Source organism: Streptopelia decaocto, assembly GCF_964273445.1.
Source record: "Streptopelia decaocto genome assembly, chromosome: 6".
Taxonomy (NCBI): domain Eukaryota; kingdom Metazoa; phylum Chordata; class Aves; order Columbiformes; family Columbidae; genus Streptopelia; species Streptopelia decaocto.
The window spans coordinates 5,371,285-5,389,513 of record NC_138660.1 but is presented as its reverse complement, the minus strand read 5'-3'; the positions used below and the strand labels follow the sequence as shown (position 1 = coordinate 5,389,513).

Genomic DNA, 18,229 nt, shown 5'->3' with positions numbered 1-18,229 from the left:
AATCTTAGATATCTACCTGTAGTTGAACTTCTAAATATAGGGCTGCCGTTTTTGTTTTCACAAAATCCCATCCAGAAACATGTATGTTTGTTTTGATGGAGCTCCTCTGTTTGTGAAGGATGTCTGAACATTTGCTAGCCATATCTGATCAGATTGCTCCACACTGGGCAATTATAAGGAGAAACAGCACATGTTTCAGCAAAGATGCACACTGACCATACAGCTGGTACCCCGATGGAGATAATCAGGGGTTTGGTAGCTCCTACCTGGAACAACTTTGGTGTTTTAGCACTGTTTGCATTTTGGGAGTCACTCTCTACTAGGGGAATAACTTCTTGTAAAAATAATATTGGCTACTTTGTTACACAAATAGGTACAACATCCTTTCAGAAAAGGATGCCAATGTACTTAGAAAAGCCTCACGTGAACTCGCTGCATACTCTGCAAAATGGTAACTGATTCTTACTTGAAGTTAGAAGAAACAAACCTATGGGGAAGCCAGTTTGTGCGGAGTGCATTTTAGTTCAACCAAGATGAGCTGCTTGGCTTCCTAACACTTGTTCTATTTATTCCTCTACTACAATCTTCTCAGCATGACGTCTTTAACAAGGAGATCACAACATCCTTGATACTGGCCAGGGAGATTAAGCAACACACACACACACAAGGAGAAAGCAAGTCTTTGAGATTTAACTCAAAATCTACGCTGGTTTGCCATAAAGATTTGACATTTAAACGAGTGTATAATGTTAATCTTCCACTGATATTAGACTGTTGAATAGGTATTATATTACAGGATATAACCAAACCACTTACTTTTGAAAATATATTTGTTTTTTTACTATATAAAAGCTGTCTGCTGATTTTTCCCGGGGGTGTCTTATGTTCCTGGGAGATATGAATTTCACGTTGGACTTGCCCATGCCCAGCTGGTACTTAGACCACAAGCTGGGGAACAAGGGGTTTGGTTTTCATTTTTCACAAAGCTCAAACACACTATTACCCACTAGAATGTCAACTGATAAACAATCAGAGCAAAGTCCATCTATTTTTGAGCTGACCAGTAACAGATTTTATAGTACTTCTTTACAAGATTCATTTGTATAACAAGGGTCCCAAGAATATAATGGAAGTAATTAACCTCTCATTTCTGTGTTCACATTTGTAAGTCTGCTTTAGGGTGAGAAACAGGGAAAGAGAAAAGAGGATCGCAGTTGAAACAAAAAGAGAATTTACCTCTTGTCAGTAGCCTGGCCACACTACAAAGCGAGTACACAAAGCAGCAATAAATTAGGGTTTTTTAAATAGAAAAACTAACCAACAATCTTAGCTGCAACTGCATAGCTGAATGCTCAGATGTGTGGCATGCAAAGCGCCTTTCATTTCAATAAGTCTGCTTTAATTGCTTATTTTCTATCTTCTGCCATTGTAAGACAAACAAAGATGCCATTGAGGATGCATCTCCCCTGATAAGGCAATCAGAACGTGAGCCTGCAGTTACAGTAATATTTTGCATAAAGGCTTCCCTTATATTTATTCATTCAAAAGATCTCTAATTTCAAAACCCCCCAATTTTACTAAGCTGCCACCCTCAACAGTGCAAAAATGATTCCGGATTCTTTTGTGTCTGTACTCCAAGCTGCTAAACTGGGCTTCCTCTCTTTAGAGAACCTTTATTTATTCCATTTCCAGGGATAAAAAAGGCTGGGTACAGTAATATGTCTAGCAATTCAACCACATTGGCTCTTCATACTACCATTCCTTCGGACTGCTGCCCATGCCAAAAATCAGCACCACGCAGGTCACACATACAGGGCGCACACGCTGCGTAGACATCTATGTTTGTAAAGTCTCCTACTAATCATTCCTGTGCTGCCATAAAGCAACATTAAGTAGGCGATTAGAGCATTCACAAAGGAAATAGTCCTGCTAGATTGGTTGCCTCTCTCAGATGGATACTGTTTACTCAAGAATTTTACTGTAATTTCTGTTGGCAAAAAATATGCCACACAGAACAAATATATATTCTACCTTTTAGGGGAATCCTTTTTCTCAGTCTTCTTAAAAAAATCAGCAAAACCCAAACAAAACTTGTAGCAGCTGCAGATCCACAAATTCTGCAAATTAAGGGGAAGACATGGGTCAGTCCTCCTAGACTGAGCTGTACACTCCTTAAATATCCCTTGGAGAAAGACCATTCTGCGGAGAAGTATTGGTATGAGAAGTAAGGTGAAAATGTTCTCACACAGATATACGTACTAAGAGAGAAGAAACAGGTTATCTACCACAGGAGCAGCCACCTCCTCCCTCTCTACCGAAGTACCCCTGTTGATGTAGAGCAGAGCACAAAAGATTAACGTATGAGACAGTGGAAATCTGAATAGGAAAATCAGCAGTTGTCTGTGATAGCTTAGCCCTGGTATTCTTCTCAGTTGAACTAAACAACTTGGACATTCAAACTCTATATCATTAAAGAGAGTTAATTTTAAGACCAAGTCTCTTTACAATCCTACTCCAGTTCGATGATGAAGGTGCAGTGAGTATGTCAAGTGACAGACTCACATCATTTCTTTACATATTTACATCCTGAATGTGTTTTAAAGGGGACAGATCTTGAAAACAGAACATGCATTTTTTTAATCCTAGTTGAGTTAGCTGCTCTTCAAGTTTGAAAACCTCTTAGTTTCCAGGATAATTTTTACCTAGCATTACCTATAAAATTAAGACTAAATTTTATACTTAATCTTTATTCAAGGTATCAGTGAGAACTCTGCTTCCTGTTAAAGTTTTTGTGTAATCCAGTAAGTTTCTTCACCCCATTAAAATGATAAGAAAACTATTATACTTGTTGAAGCTATAACAAAAATAAAGCCTTAAAAAGCAGCAATGTTTCTACCTATGAAGAAAAATGACAGTTCTTGAAAGCAATCTCAAAAGCCTCCTGCAGAATTCCTGAAACTCCAGACTTCCTTAAATGTAAATTACAGAATCTCACAGCTTCGATAGTAAGATTATTCCATGTCACCTGTTGTAAGCAAAGCTTTCTTCACTCATCCTCTCTAGACTAAAATTAAAGCACTTCTTCAGATCTACAAGAAAAATCGAATCCCATTTGTGCCTCTACAAAGACTATTGGGATATTTTTTCTTCTGAAGATCAGCACTATGTCCACAAACATTAGTGCAGCTGATAAAAACTACTATACACAAAATAAATAATATTAACTTATTGGCAAAGCAATCCTAGCCAATGTTGCTGAACATGAATTTCTTCTCTCGGTACAAGCAGCATGAAGAAATCTGAAGCCAGGGCAGTGAACACACAGGCTCAGAGATCAGCTGTACGGGATCAGGTCTGCTAAGGCCTCCCTGGGACTTATAAGAACATTTAGTCTGCTGGGTCAATCTGCCTTATGGTTCAGACACTGATTACATCCCGACAGAAAGAGATGAGAAAGCGATATCCATCTGCTTCTGTGCCGTCATTCACTCAGCACCCATAATTTTGTTTGGACACAACAAGGTCTGTTAACTCGATGACATCTATAAAAGATGGCACTGATGATGTTTGCTTGAAGAACTGCTTCTGTGTAGACTAAGAGCTCTGATAGGCACGTTTGCCTTCCCCTTCTCTTTTGGAGGGTACCAGATGGATCTGTTAATGAATGTGGTTGAGCTGCTGAGAACAGCAATGAGCCCAGGGGAGATTCCAGCAGTACTGTCAAGTGAGGTATCCACCCATACAGAACAAAACAAAAAATCACCATTGAGCAAGACTGTAAAAACTCCTTTTAGGGAAAACCTGTAGCTCAGTTTCCACAGAGACATGTCTTGGTTTCAGAGAGGTCTGCAAAAGAGGAAGAATTCATTTGTGCAAAGGACTTCAGGGACTTGGGGATTTTTATTTGAGCGTGGAACCATTAGGCTGTCTGTTAGCACTCCAGATCCCCACCAGATCAATAAAGCCTGCAGCCATTACATCTGATAGCTCCTACCTTCCAGGAAATGAGCTTGTGACTTTTATTCTAATTGTTAATAGGCAGGTGTTCACACCACCAAAATCAACAGTAGTGCGAGCTCTTAGAGATTCTTGTTGGAGTGACATAAAAAGTACAAATAAAAGATCAAGCACTGAATTTCTCTTGCATTCACACACCGATTCCATCTAAACTCCCCTTGTTCTACTGACACAGAATTTATTCCTCAATACCTTATCAACACCATGTTAATTTTTAAACAGTACCTTTCACTAGCAATTGAATTAATTAGGAGCTTGTCAATGCATAGGAGCCAATCCAGACTAAGGCATGGAGTGAATCTAGAGTTGAGCTAACTATCCCTTATTTAACCTTTGCCTGAATATTCTGCATCAAGAGAGTCCAAATCCAAAGCTTTGACATGACTTCTGTGATTCGGAACTGGACACACTCATCCTGGGATAAAGGCATGCACAGTGGGGAAATCAAGCAGAAATAGTTCAGCTGGAGTAAATGTTAAGCATATAAACCCTATGGTTTTATCTAGATTAGAGCTTTTTGCAACAGCAGAGCCACCTTTTCTTTGACACTGGGGAAGAGAAGCAGAGACGCTGCTTTATCTCAGTGCAGTATATTTGCGTACTGTAGCTACATCAGTTCAAAAACTCCTGGCACTGAAAAGCTCTGTGTTGCCCAAGCCACTTGGCATAAAGCTGGTGTGTATTCCCTCGGGGTGGGATTACAGCTCTGTGTGCTATTCAGGAAAATAGGCCAGACAATTGAACTTCCTTTCCCAGGTACGTTCATTTGCCCTGTTTCACAAGTACTGCTGAAACGCAACAAAAATTAATGAAATCCTGAAAAGATACACTTCACACAGCTTCCAAACCAAATGCCAATTGCAGCCTTCAGAGAAAAGGTGAAACAAGTACTGGTGCTGCAGTACATCTGTTAATTAGTCGACAAGGATTTGTGTTTATGACAAGAATGAAAATTAACAATTGCAGCAGAAGTAATACCAGCTCTACGGTTTTGTTCAGTCTCCCAGCAATACGCAGCACATCCCCACTGGCACCACTGTGACATCAGAGCTGGTCGGGCAGAAGTCACTCAGCTCTACTAAAGGCGGTTCACTCAAAGCACTTTAGGCTTTCTTGAACCTCTGCACCTTTAACACTGCCCCACAGTATCTCACACACACTACCCCTCGCTGTTTCAATCCAGCATTGTTCTGTAACCAGGGATACATCTAGAGATCACCACGGGTTCTCTGGGAAAGCAACTCAGTATCCTTGAAATGTAATTAGAGAATCACAAGGGGATTTAATCTTATTGAGATTTTATAGTAAAACAGTATTTAGCCCTGGCACTAACACTCTTCACCTAATAAACAAAATAAAAATTCAAATCAGCCAGAGAAACAGCTACGACAAGCACTTTCATAAAGTCCACAATGACAAACGCCAATCTGCTATTTGCTGACGCGGCACAGCAGAGGAACAAGTCACCCTTTTCCTGGCACCAGCCTAAATGCTCCCTCAGATACACAACCCATGTCGACAGTACTGGCCTGAATCTCAGTGGACTTACAAATACTTCCTGTGGTGTTCTCTTTTGGTTTTGTTGGTTGGTTGGTTGGTTGGTTGGGTTTTTTTGTTGTTGTTTTTGGTTGGTTGGTTGGTTGGTTTGGTTTGGTTTGGTTTTATGGGTTTCGTTTGTGGTGTTGTTGTTTTAAAGTTGGGCTATATGTGCGTGAGAAATGAGCACACTTTAGCCTTATAAAAAGTACAACCCTTCCAGCCAGGGCCTCCATGAATAAACACGAAGAGCATCTTCACTGCCAGCTACTCTATTTTTCCAGGGATGAACTGGCAAAAATTATTACAAACACTCTCAACACCAAGCCAAGGGAGTTAAGTAAGGATGTGATTAATTAGGTGAATGTGAGAGGCCCTTGAAACTCGCAGGACAAGGCCACAGTGAGAATCAAAGGTGGTTCTCCAAGGGATAAGAGAAAAACAGGTCATGGATCTGAGCCATGGAAGTAGTTACATCTCTGGAGCACTATGCAAGTTATTGAAAGAACCATTTTGTAGCATCTTTTTTAAAGCCATTTTTCCTCTGCTGACATGGCACTGTTATTTTTGAGAGCCAAGAACAATTTCCGCTGACATGATAGGAGGCTGCTATACAAAACAAGCCATTTTGGGATACATGGTATGAAAAACATAGGATATAAAAATCAATAGCTGCTACGTGGGACACGAGTAAGTCACTTAACGAAGCGAAAGCAGTAAATTAGCTTAATGGCAGGACCACATGCTGCAATATAGATCAAACAATCTTTGGTTTTCCACTTAAAAGTGACAGGACTAAGATCATTCAAGGGAAACAAGTTCATTATCTTGTCTCTTCTGAGAAAGAGAGGAAAGCTTAGAGCACACACACCAAGTGGAGAATCAAATGAAAATTGAAAATACAGTCAGAAGGGAATGATTGGCAGTTGCATGAGGAAACTAATCTTGTAAATGGACCAGAGGCTGCTGAACACAGAGGCAGAGAGGAGGAATAAAGGGGGATTTACACAGATTGAGGCACAACTCTCAAAAAACAAGGACTCCATATCAGAATTACAGGGCTTTTTTAGGAACCTACTAGAATATGAGAAGTGCTTAAATCTGCTGTGTGGATTAGTGATTTGACAGTTTAACCATCCTGGTATCTTCCAGCATTAGACAGCATGGCAGTCTGAAAGGAGAGTAAGTTGTTCAGAAAAGCACTACAGCAACACACTGAAATTACAAGTAAAAACCACATTTCTAAATGAGTTTAGAATAGGTAAAATACTAATATTTGGTTCTGAATGTTCCACTTTCATCAGTCTCCACAGATATACTGATGTGAACTACACTGATGTGAAGCACTGAGCGTGTCATGAGGGGACCTCCTGAAGACGGACGGTCTCTCCAAACCAGCATCTCTGCTTTAACATGCACTGGAATTCAGATGAAGAATTACAGTGGGAATACAATAATGAAATCTCCGCTGAAATGACACAAAAGCGATGCCTCTGTTATATCCAAGCAGCTCCTATAGCTTTCATTGTCAATAAAATTCATAGTTACGTTTATACTAAGATTATAATAAGCTTGTAGCTATATGGTAATGTTCAGAGTATTTGTAATCTGTTTTAATCGAAATTTATTAATGTATTTTTCAGCTAGGAATATATTATTTCTGCCATGGAAAAAGCACAGCATGTGTAAATAATACAATTAGCTGCAGTTCACAAGTGGATTATTTCAATTCCGTTATTAATAATAACAAAATAATCACAATTTAGTTACTAAAAAGGCAGAGTTACACACAGCCGATACAAATATTGTTTTTTAAAAATTATTTTGTTGTTTTAAAGTGTGTATCTTCATAATCTTTTATGTTAACGTGAATGTCAATGCTGTGAAGTTATACACAGAAAGCTCAAAAAATGCCACAATTAGCATTCTCTGGACTCTTTACAGGTGTGCCTACGTTAAAATACAATCTTTATTTATTTGAATTTGCATCTTTTCAAACATGCCCCTTGCTCTTTCATGGCACTTACTATCTCAGACCTGGCAAAACTGGGACTTGTGCAAACAACATTATTAAGCAGGATAACAAGGAACTATTGTTTTATCAGTGAAACAAATGCAAGAGACCATCATGAACCATGAAACATTTTCACCTGGCCTCTGGCAGGGCTGTATTTAAATGAGAAAGAGGGCCTTGAGAAGGGCATATGGCTGCAGGTTTTAGAGGAGTGGAGGTTTGTTTTGCAGCTGCCTGGTTAATGCCTCACCTCTACTTTGTGGAGATGGGGAGAAAGAGGTTATGGTGGGGCTGCCAGTGGTGAGAAGGGAACTTCGATCTTCTTTTCTGAGGAACAAACCAGAGCCTTGAAGAGGTGAGCTTACAACTTTCCTCAGGCAACCTTTATTTTTATTTTCTAAGTAGTACTTCAGGCTACTTTAAGATACATCTATAGGTTTGTGAGTTTTTGTTCGTTTAAAACTCTGAAGAACTTATTCTAATGGAAAATGCTAGGAGAACACGGGTACTGTTTTTTCTTTCTTTCAATAAAGCAAAATGTTTCTCTGTAGAAGCTGAGCTTAAGGACAGTGTTATGCTAGTATAATGCAGATACTGTTTAAATGCGGATAGCTGTTTAAATATTGTATTATTATAGCAACAGTGTGATTGTAATGATTCCTGGCAGGTTAATGAGGGTAACATAAACAAGCAGCTCAAACTGCATTGAAAAACATACTAGCTTTCTGTTCTCTTTCTGGAAAGAGCATTTCTTAAATAACATGTATTTATTCTCCAAGGCTGCATGGGATTTTTCAGACAATTATTTCCTATGTCTGGATCATTATGACAGTTGTAGGAGAACAGAGTCTCCAAGGGCACTTGCTCCATGGTCCCAGACCCTGTGTGTGACTTTGACAGGTGTCTTGGTAGGAACTTGTCGCATGGCACATTAACACTGAAGTTTTCTTGCATGGAACAAGAGAAGATGACTGCTTTAAAGTTATCTTAAGTGCACTTCTCTTACTTAAAGAAGTTATGTGACCACAGATTTAGCAATGTCAAGTCAACAGTGCTGAGCTAGGATTTTAGAATTGGTGCTGCAAGGGTGACTGAGTGTGGTAATGTGAGAAACGTCCTCAGGTGAGTCAGTGCTGGAGAAGATGGTGTGAAGCTGCATTGAGAACAATCCATCTGATTTAAGACCAAGGCTGTGGGCATGACACCTGCCAGCGGCAGTGGTTGAAGGTGGTTCACAGCACCCCCAGCTGCTGTCTACTTTCTCCCTCAAATCTAACAGCTGAGCTGTTTGTAAAACTGCTAACCTGATCTACTTGACCAGCACAGGTCTCTGCTCCTTAACCTATTGCTTAAGCTGTTTAAGCCAGTATGCCTCATTCTGACTGAAACAGGAGGTTGTGGTGCTCATCTGAGCAGCTCAGCTAGTAAATCTGAAAACAAGGTAACGAGCAGCTGGGGATGGTAATCTATGCTCTGCACAGCTGCTGGGACAGAAGCACACATCAAGAGGAATGTAAAGGCAGTTATCTTTCAGATGTCCTCCCTCTGAAGAAGCAACAAACCCACACCACTTCCTGGATTGAGCTACTTTTTTTTTTTTTTAAGATCACTTCAAGGTTAATAAGATTCAAGTGATATCACAATCAGAAGGGCTTTTTTCCTCCTTGTCTCAGTTTCTGGGAAATGAAGTAACTTTTACTAGAGAAACAAGTCTTAAGTGGGACTGTGACTTGCAGGCAATACTCTAATGCACTAAAGAATCCACCCTAAAGGCTTAAACTGGCAGTCAAGTATCTTCAGAGGTGACCCCTGTATTAAAGGTCAGTAGATACTTCTTGGTGTCCACTTTCCAGATGGGTTGGCCTATTCCACCATATGGAGGTACAGTAATGGGGATGATGGTTCTTCTACCCTCTCTCTGCAAACTTATTCCTGTGAGCATGGCTGGGTTGCTGCAGAACTCCCTTTAAGAACAGAGCCAGCAACAGTCTGTGCCAACAGATGCATGGAAGATCAGTTCTTCCATAGTGAGCGTCACTATAAGCATTTCCCAAACACAGAAGGAATTTTTATTTAAGGCCATGCAAATAGCTTTTTTTTCCTGTTTTCTAAAAACAGAATTCCCTTTGACTTTCTAACCCAAAGTGACTTCATGTTGACTCTCTGCTTGCCCAGCAGACTGTCCCTGATTAGAAGTTTCTGACACTCTTAATAAAACCTGAGATGGATTTCTTGGTTCCAAGCACATGTAACCTTCCTTTTGGAAAGGCTTAAATTGAGTAATCTGAAGTGATGAGGACAGAGGCACACAGGTAGTCTGCTTGGGGGGGTATACATTAATTGGTGATTACAGTGTAGGATCCCACTCCCTTTTTCTTGATCAATAAATAGGAAGAGGTGGATATAGTCAGCTGTTCCAAGGACCAAATGAGCTTTTGACTCACTACAGAGTAGATGAAGCTTATGTACACAGTGTAGCATACAGACTGGCCCATATAAATACTGCTCTGTAGAATTATTAGAAAGTAAAATCCCCTGCTCTCCCATTTTCTCTAATGGAAGACAATGTTGCTCCTAGCTAGCTAAGTGATCCTTTCAATACAGCAGTGGATAAACTTAATAACGTGATGCTTTTGTGCACTGTTATCCCAAAGGCTGACTGAAAACAAATTATTTTCCTTTTTACCTAAGCCTGCCGTTCTTCTAGAAGAATGTTGCCTGATATTCTAGTCATGAACATAATCAACTCAAAGTTTCACTGATGAGTGAATTAATCTGATACTGTTTCCCTTAAGTCTCTTCTATACTTAACATTTCTGTCACAGTGAGAAAGCTGTTCAGGAGAAATCTGACAATGTAATCTCAGGTTCATAATCACAACTGAAAATCCTGCCTGTCCATCAGATCTAGCAATATGCAGCTGAGATGTGGTTCCTACTGTTGTTCACAAGAACCTCAGTAACTATCATGTGTCTTCTGGGCAGAGCTTCCCGAGACATCTGAGAAGACACAGCAGGACAGATGTCGAACGGCTTTGGGAACTTCACGGTAATGCCCCATCAGTGTATGGGGGTGTCCTCTCAAAAACTGTCTTCTATTGTTTAACACTGCTCCGGGAGTGATGCTACACCGGTGTCAAACCTCCTGTTTCTGTGGGTGCTCCTGATGTAGTGTCAGCATAAAAAGGCAGCCCCTGAGAATGGTTTTTAGTATTTAGTGCTTAGTACTGTAGTTTTTTTGCACATCAAGTGTAAATACATGATCTGCTTCTTAAGATGTAGAAGCAAGAGACATGCTAAAATCACCTTTTGTGTGCTTACTGAACTAACTTTTGATAAATTTTGCTATACTAATATGCAGAAGAAGACAAAATTCAATATTGCCAGGTGGACCTTAAGAGATCATCATGTTTTCTGCTTGTTATGTATATCTGGGAACTTAGCAACCTCATGCTTCTACACAAACTTTGACTATTTAGGTGTAAACAAAGGATTGCCTTATCTTTATTGGAGGGTCTGAGCTCAAATTTGAAGCTGCCTTAATTTCCCAGCTTAGAGATGGGGAAATAGAAGAGGCTTATATTGCATGGATTGTGGAAGTCAAGGTAGAGTGCCTTATATGAAGTTCATAAGATAGCAAAATTTTGACTCAAAATTCTTTCCAGATGTTAAATTCAGAGGTAAACATGTGCAAGGGCAAGCTTAATCAGCTTTCAAGCTAAGACTGCTTTAGCTAACAGAAAACTCTTTTTTTCAGAGACACAGGAGACACATCAGATGTCTGTATCAAAACACCTACTCTGAACGGTAACTATTTAATTTCAGGATTTTTAGATGCCTTCCCTACTTGTCTATATCTGTGCAAGCGTGTTTTCTTCTGTACATGTTGGCTGTGAAGATGCGTGGGGGTGGAGCGAGGAGTGTGGAAGAAGCTGTATCAATTATCACTTGATGGATTAAATGACTATGTTCTGCTCTGTGGACATTCTGTAACAATGACTGTAGCATAAGGCGCCAAAGACTTCCAAGGATTTTGATCTCAGCCAAGGATGTACAGAGTAATTGATATTATTCTCCCTTATTTCCTCTATGTCATATTAAGATAATATTGCTAATGACAACTGTATTATTTTAGGTATCTTACTAGGTCAACAATAAGGAAGCAATTAAAAATACCGGAATCATAATTCTAGTGAAATGCTGGGTGGGTAAGCTTTGAAGAGATAAAAGGACACATCGTATAACTAAATTCTAACAAGGTGTCAAAGCACTATTGCTGACTAAAAAGAAGAACTCGAACTTCAATGTCAGTTTACACTTTCAAATCAGTGTTGGTTAAGATGTATTATCTGTAGCACCTGGCAACTCATTTGTGTCTGGGGATGGTGGAATGCTCGATGCCACTTTCAACACTGAGCAGACTGCATTAAATCTGAAATGCAGAAAACCAACAGCAGTTCAGACAGCCTTCCTATGGAAGGAACAGTAAACAATGCAAATCACTGTTTAAACATCATTGAATATTTAAACTTTTGTTTCAATTGAAGTGAACAGGGTGGGGGGGTGCATGAAGTCTTTGGTGTTCATTGAGGAACCAGGCAGGTAAACCCAAAACTGTTAAAACTTCTCCTATGTTATTTGCAGATATGCCTCGTGACTTTATGCATAAGAAACATGAGAAGTCTGTGTCTAGGATGGCAGAAGTACAGATCAACATTTACTGCAGAACTTCTGTAAGTGCTGGAAAAAACCCTGATATGGTAAAGATACTGTGGTCACAGTGACAATTACTTAAATACCAAGTACAATCTGGTTAAAGGTTCTTGATGCTGCCAGGGTGAGAACTTATTCTGCGGTCAAACTGGGAACATGGACAGCTCTTGCTTGTAAAGTACCCTTTAGACAGAGAAGGGCTAATCAGAGTTCAAGAACAACAGAAGACCAGTTTTACGTATCACAGAAATAATGAACTCTGTGTTAGACAAACGAAAGTTGCAGTTTTTAGAAACCAGAAACATGGATGGAGAGCACAAACTCATCTTTTTTAGAGTGTTTTAAGATTGCACTGGTGCAAGCTACATGCAAGTTCTGCTTTGGGTCTCTCCAGAATACACTGCCCAGAAGCTGGGCAGCCCTGCTCCCTCTTTTAGCTGGCCAGCATCTCCTTTTAACCCATGAAGTTGGTGATTCATCTTTCTACTCGATTGCAAGAAGTCTAAACAAACTGAGATCTGAGGAAGCCCCAGAGGAAACCTCAAAACAAAGGGGAATTTTTTAAGCCAACTAAAGCTGCTATCTTGTTAGTTTCATAAATACTACAACAGTTTAGCTGCTTGTTCACTTAAAATGCTTAAGATCTACTGGCCTAACAAATTGGAAACTTGGTTTGATGGAGCTTCTCAACTTCTGAATGCTGCATCAAAGTAGTTCAAAGCTTCAGTGACTATCTAGTAGTTGATAGGCAAGACTGTTATTGACCACAGTTTCTCTGTGTACAGCAGAAACAAGATTAGAAAGTTAGAAACAGAAGTCTCTCTGTCCGCAGAGTAATATAAAGTTCACAGAATCTCTTAAGGATTTCTGGTATAACTCTATTTTTATTACAGCTCTATCTGTCTTTCTAAGAGGTTAATGCTCAGCTAGAATGATTGTCTAGACAGAAAAACAATGGTGAGAGAAGGATTGTAAGAAGCTCTGGGAGCTGGCAGGATGTTGCACAGGGAACTTTGAGGATTCCAGAAAGCAGGACAGCCTTTGACATACAAAGATTTGCCTACAAATGTGGGAGTGCTTGAGCTACTGGCATATGTTTATACTGACCACAAATACTAGTGTCGTAACTCCATAATTATTCTGACCTATAGTTAATATTGTCTCTTTGTGCCTATGTTCACCATATTAATTTTGTTTTAGAAGACTTCTGAAGTACAGTAAAATACACTGCATAGCCTTAAATGGAAGCTCATGGTGAAGCTTAACCTAAACTGATAAATATCTATATGGCAATTAACGCTACAGAGATCCAGTTCTGATGAGACTCCTCTGTACAGAAGCAAATAAAATAGGTGATATCCTGTTTGACTTGTAAGATTTAAAATAGAAAATGAATGTGCTTACTCATATGTTGAGAGGTTAGTATTAGCACCTTTACTATGCTATGAGACCCAACTGGATTTGTTTGGATTTTTTCTTCCTTGCTGTTCTGCCTGCAACATTGCAGGAAGAAGAGCATAAAGAAGCTGAACTGTGGTCCCTCAAGAGTTGGATGTGAATCTGTTGTTGCAAACCATGACTGGATATTTCTAATCTATAGCACGGGTGCTATGTAAGAAAGTGAAGTGCATACACTTTCGAAATGTTGGGAAACCAAATAAAATAGGATAGCTGTCTACAATGTCTACATAGAGCATTAAAAAACAATAATCCTCAAACCAAAACTGTGCGTGTTTATATTGGCACAAAGGTAAATAGGCAACCCACAAATTATGAAGGGGCCTGGTGGCAGGGAAGCTGTAGAAAACAGAAACAAGCAAACAAAAACCACCTAGGTTTTGTGTTTTCCCCTGTTAGGGAAATAAATTATCAGTGTTACTTTATAATGAGAAAGTATGATAAATACATTTAATTGCGTGCATTACCTCTAAAGATAAAATGAGAAAATGAAACCTGAAGAATGCATTGAAATGGTGAGGGTCAAGTAAAATACTGCTCTCTAGCTTGACAGAGTAACTGGCCCATCTTCTGGAGAAAGAAGGCATAATCAAATTTCATGCATTTGAGATTATAGGACCATCATGCATAAATACTTGCAAAAATAGGACTTGGCTAATATTCCAGAGCAATATTAGTCTGCATTTTCATAGTACCAGACTACCTGTAGCTACTATCAGGTAAGTGTAACAACTGCTGTTCAGGTGAGTGCCTTCAAAACAGGGAGCTGATGAAGAAGCACTTTCTGAAGAAGTGACAAACTCTCTAAGTTTTTGCTGCCTGCAAGTATCTAATATTTCTCCCCTGGTTTTAATCTTTTTCAAAATAGTGAAATCCATGAGAAGAGGGAGTAAATGCTTCTGGCCTGAGTTTCAGGACACTAGCCACAACATGTTTTTGCGCTTGTGTCATAGAGGAAGGAAAGCAGATCTTTGCATTGAAGAGGGTGGATTTGGACTATAATTTCCACAGCAGCATGTCCCAATCAGTTGGAAAGCTTGTAATTAACCTCTTCTCAGGAATCACAAGTAAACAATCTGTTTGAGGAAACTCTGATTACTCAATGCGAACTGGAATTCCAACTAGAGTGCCTGTTCCTGTGTTACAGCAAGTATTTTGGAAGCCTGCTTCCTCAATGACACTTTCTACTGCATCAACTGGTCTTGCCACACAAGGAAACTAATACAGACAGACCCGAGGTGTAATACTGTGCTAGTTTCTTGTGCTAAAATCAAGTTCAATTTAAAGTGCCAAGCTTGCAGGGTGTGCTTAAATCTGTTGAGTTGAACGCCTTCCCTCCTGGGAGGGGAGGAAAAAGTTTTCAAGTACTCAAAGTATAAACTTAACAGCTTTCAGAGTGTGTTTCTCTTCCTTTCTATTAAGTAAATTGAATTAGCACACACAGCAGCAGAGTGGGTGGAAGGTAAAGCACCTCTTTAAAATGTAATGCTCTGTAGAATACAGGCTCACTCTTAGAGAAGGAAGCAGGAGTCTGGGGTGGTGGCTGCGTGACAGCCAGCGCATCACATCTGGGCATGAGGAGTTTCCTGTGGGGATGGCGCAGTGTCTCGAGGCTTCCTCATAAATGAGGAATGTCTGTTCAGCCACTCTTCTGGTTTTCTAAAACCATATATAGATTTTTTTTTTTTTCCCCAGCTATTTTAGCTTGCTAGAAGTTCCAGTTATGAAATGTTTGGAGAAAACTTTTGAGTTTCTCAAACTTTATGCTACCTGGCCTGCATGGCAGACAGTGACCTGAGCTGCTGAAGTACTAAAATGTATTTTTTTGAGAAGCACAGTCAAGGCTTTGCTTAAAACTGTCCTGTAAGTAGCAAAAATCATATCAGGTTTTCTTTTCAAGGACAAGCAATGGAAGACTAAACTTGAGGTACCTCAACGTGGAACTGTGGAGTATTTCTACTCAAGCTTCTTGTCCATGCTACAGCTGCTTGAGATAATACAAGCTGACCTTAGGTTTGTCTCACATTTCAAAGGGCAAAAAGCATTTTCTACTTAAGCCAACAAACAATTAAATGGTTAATTCATCCGAAGTTGGACAAATGCCTTCATGTAAATTCTACTCTACAGCAAAGACTATACACAAATGCATGCAAAAAGTACTTAAAAATTTGTTCCTTAGGCTTAACTTCCCAGGCACTCCTCACTTTTCCCAACAGCTTAGTCTGGTTTTCTCAGAAGCTTATTCTTCTTCTAATTGCCAGCAAAAAAAGGTTTTTAAATCATGTTTTGACAGCTAAAATACTACATCTTCATAAATAAAGAGAACTGTCAACAGTGTTAACGCAGAAGCAAAGGAACCAGATGTGGTTCTAACAGCTGGGGGAGGGGACAGTTATTCAAAAGTTAAAAGCATCTGCTTATAGTTTGATAGCATTTATCTGTCTAAATCCAACCTAGAAAATTAGATCCTGGTACAGCTGGCATAGAGATTATGAATATATTGCTGCACAAAAAGCCACACTGTTTAGAAATAATAGTATTGAATGAAAAGAGCATTCTGTTGACTTTCACTGTAAAACAGAAAACAAACTGACCCACAATAATTTTCTGGCATCTAAAGACCAAGCTAGCAAGACTGCATCTATCCTCTAAGCTTACAACAATCTGCTATAGTAAAATACAGTAGTTTTATTTTACATGTGGCATATTTCTCCCACCTTCAGTCTGCACATGGGCCTTTAGGTTGAGCCTTTCTCTGCTCCACTGAAATTCTGGGTTGAGAAGGGTGCACATGGGATCTTGCTTCTCCTCCAAGCTCAGACCTATCTCACTTCACCAGCATTAAATTCACATTCAGATAACACAGACATGAAATAAGAATGCCTTTCTGAAAGCCGCAACATGAAAAGTTTTAAAATAAACTGCACAGGATGGCATTAACGCCTAGAGTAGGTCGATGCTAGCAATAAACGATATTGTATGACCAACACAATGTCTGCTGGTACCTCACGATGTGAAAGGATCAGGATATTTGGCTGCTTCTGGACCTGAACACCAAGTGTTTCCTCTCCAAGCAGAGGTGCCTCAGTGCGGGCTGGAGGGGAAGGGACCGGATCCTCCCGGGAGCTGAGCCGCTTCACCTGCTCCCGTAAGCCGTTCTCGCTGCGGAGGCGGGCGGGTCCCGCTGCTCCGGGGCCGCCGCCTCCCGGCCCAGCCCCGCTCCGCCGGCGGACAGCTCCGGGAATGCCGCCCCCACCGCCCTGGGGGCTCTGGCCATCTGCCACCTCCTGGATGGGGACCCGGCGCCTGACAGCAGCGCCCCGGGACGCAGGGACGGGAGCCAGGGCCCAGCGCCACGGGGGCTCCTTTCCCGCTCCCCGCGGCCGGACCGGCCCCGCGGGGGTTCAGCCGCTCCCCGCGGTGTGGGGGGGGGAGGACGCCGGCGGGAACAGCCCAGCTGGGGAGACGTTTCCATGACAACCCCCTTCCCGCCTCGGGGCCCTGCACGCGCCCTCGCCACAGGGGGGCGACGATCCCCGTACTCCCCCCTCCCTCCTTCCCGGCCGGGACCCGCCCGCCTCACGGCCCCCGTCGGGAGGATACAGCTTGAAGCCCCGGAGGATCTCCTTGGCCCGCTCGTCCGTGGCCGACATGGTCCTGCCGCGCCGCGCCGCGGGCGGACGGGGCTGGGCCGGGCTGGCCTGGCTGCGCGGCCCTGGGCGGGAAGGCAGCGGTGACAGCGACGCCTCAGGACCCCCCCCCACCCCACCCCCCACACTCCCTCGCACCCGCCACTGGCCGGCGCAACCAACCCGAGCGGCCTCACGCTACCCCGCCCACCCGGCCAGCCACACTGGCCAATCAACCGCTGTCGCCTCCTCACCGCCCCGCCTTCTGGCGCAGGAAGGACGGCGCGGCTGACCAATCAGACAGCGGGGCTGCGCCCCCGCCCTCACTCCCCCATTCAAGGGCGGCTGCGCAGCGGTCGTTAAGGCGCACGCCTCGGCCCAGCCTGACGTCGCTGGGGGACGGGAGTCGCCGCAGGACAAACCTTTCCCGGCCGCTCCGGCGCTGTGAGGCTGGGCCGCGGGGGGGCGCGGGCCGCGACCGGCGGAGGGAGCGGGCGCCCCTGCAGGCGGCGGCTCGGACGAGGGGGAGCCTGGGGTGAAGAGCCACCACAGGCTGGAGGAGCAGCCGCCCCACGAGGGCCCTCACGGGTCGGTGCGAACGCGCCTGGGCCGCTGACGCTCGGCCGGCGCTTCTCCTCACACCGCGGGTGGGTCCGGCGGGGAATTCGTCCCTCGGGCCGCTGGGCGGTAGCGCGGCCCAGCTCCAGCCGTGGGTTTGGGCGGTTCTGGGGCCACGGGGGCTTGCTGGGTTCAGAGCAAGTGCTGCGTGCCCAGGCCGGAGCTTAGAGGGACAGCGTGATGGAGAAAGTTTAAAATAAATAGTTTGTTTTCCCTAGAACAAGGCCTTTTTTTGTACAGCAGAA

The 18,229-nt window shown here is 42.3% G+C and overlaps 1 protein-coding gene across 1 annotated transcript in view; it reads right to left on the bottom strand.

Annotated features, from left to right (window-relative positions):
* Positions 1 to 17,508, bottom strand: part of PDE6D (phosphodiesterase 6D) — a 38,236-nt gene extending 20,728 nt beyond the window's left edge. Inside the window, exon 1 of the mRNA XM_082055576.1 lies at positions 17,341 to 17,508. Coding sequence (XP_081911702.1) covers positions 17,341 to 17,390 — 50 coding nt within the window. The 5' untranslated portion in view covers positions 17,391 to 17,508. The remainder of the gene's footprint in view (positions 1 to 17,340) is intronic.
* Between the last annotated feature and the right edge of the window lie 721 nt (positions 17,509 to 18,229).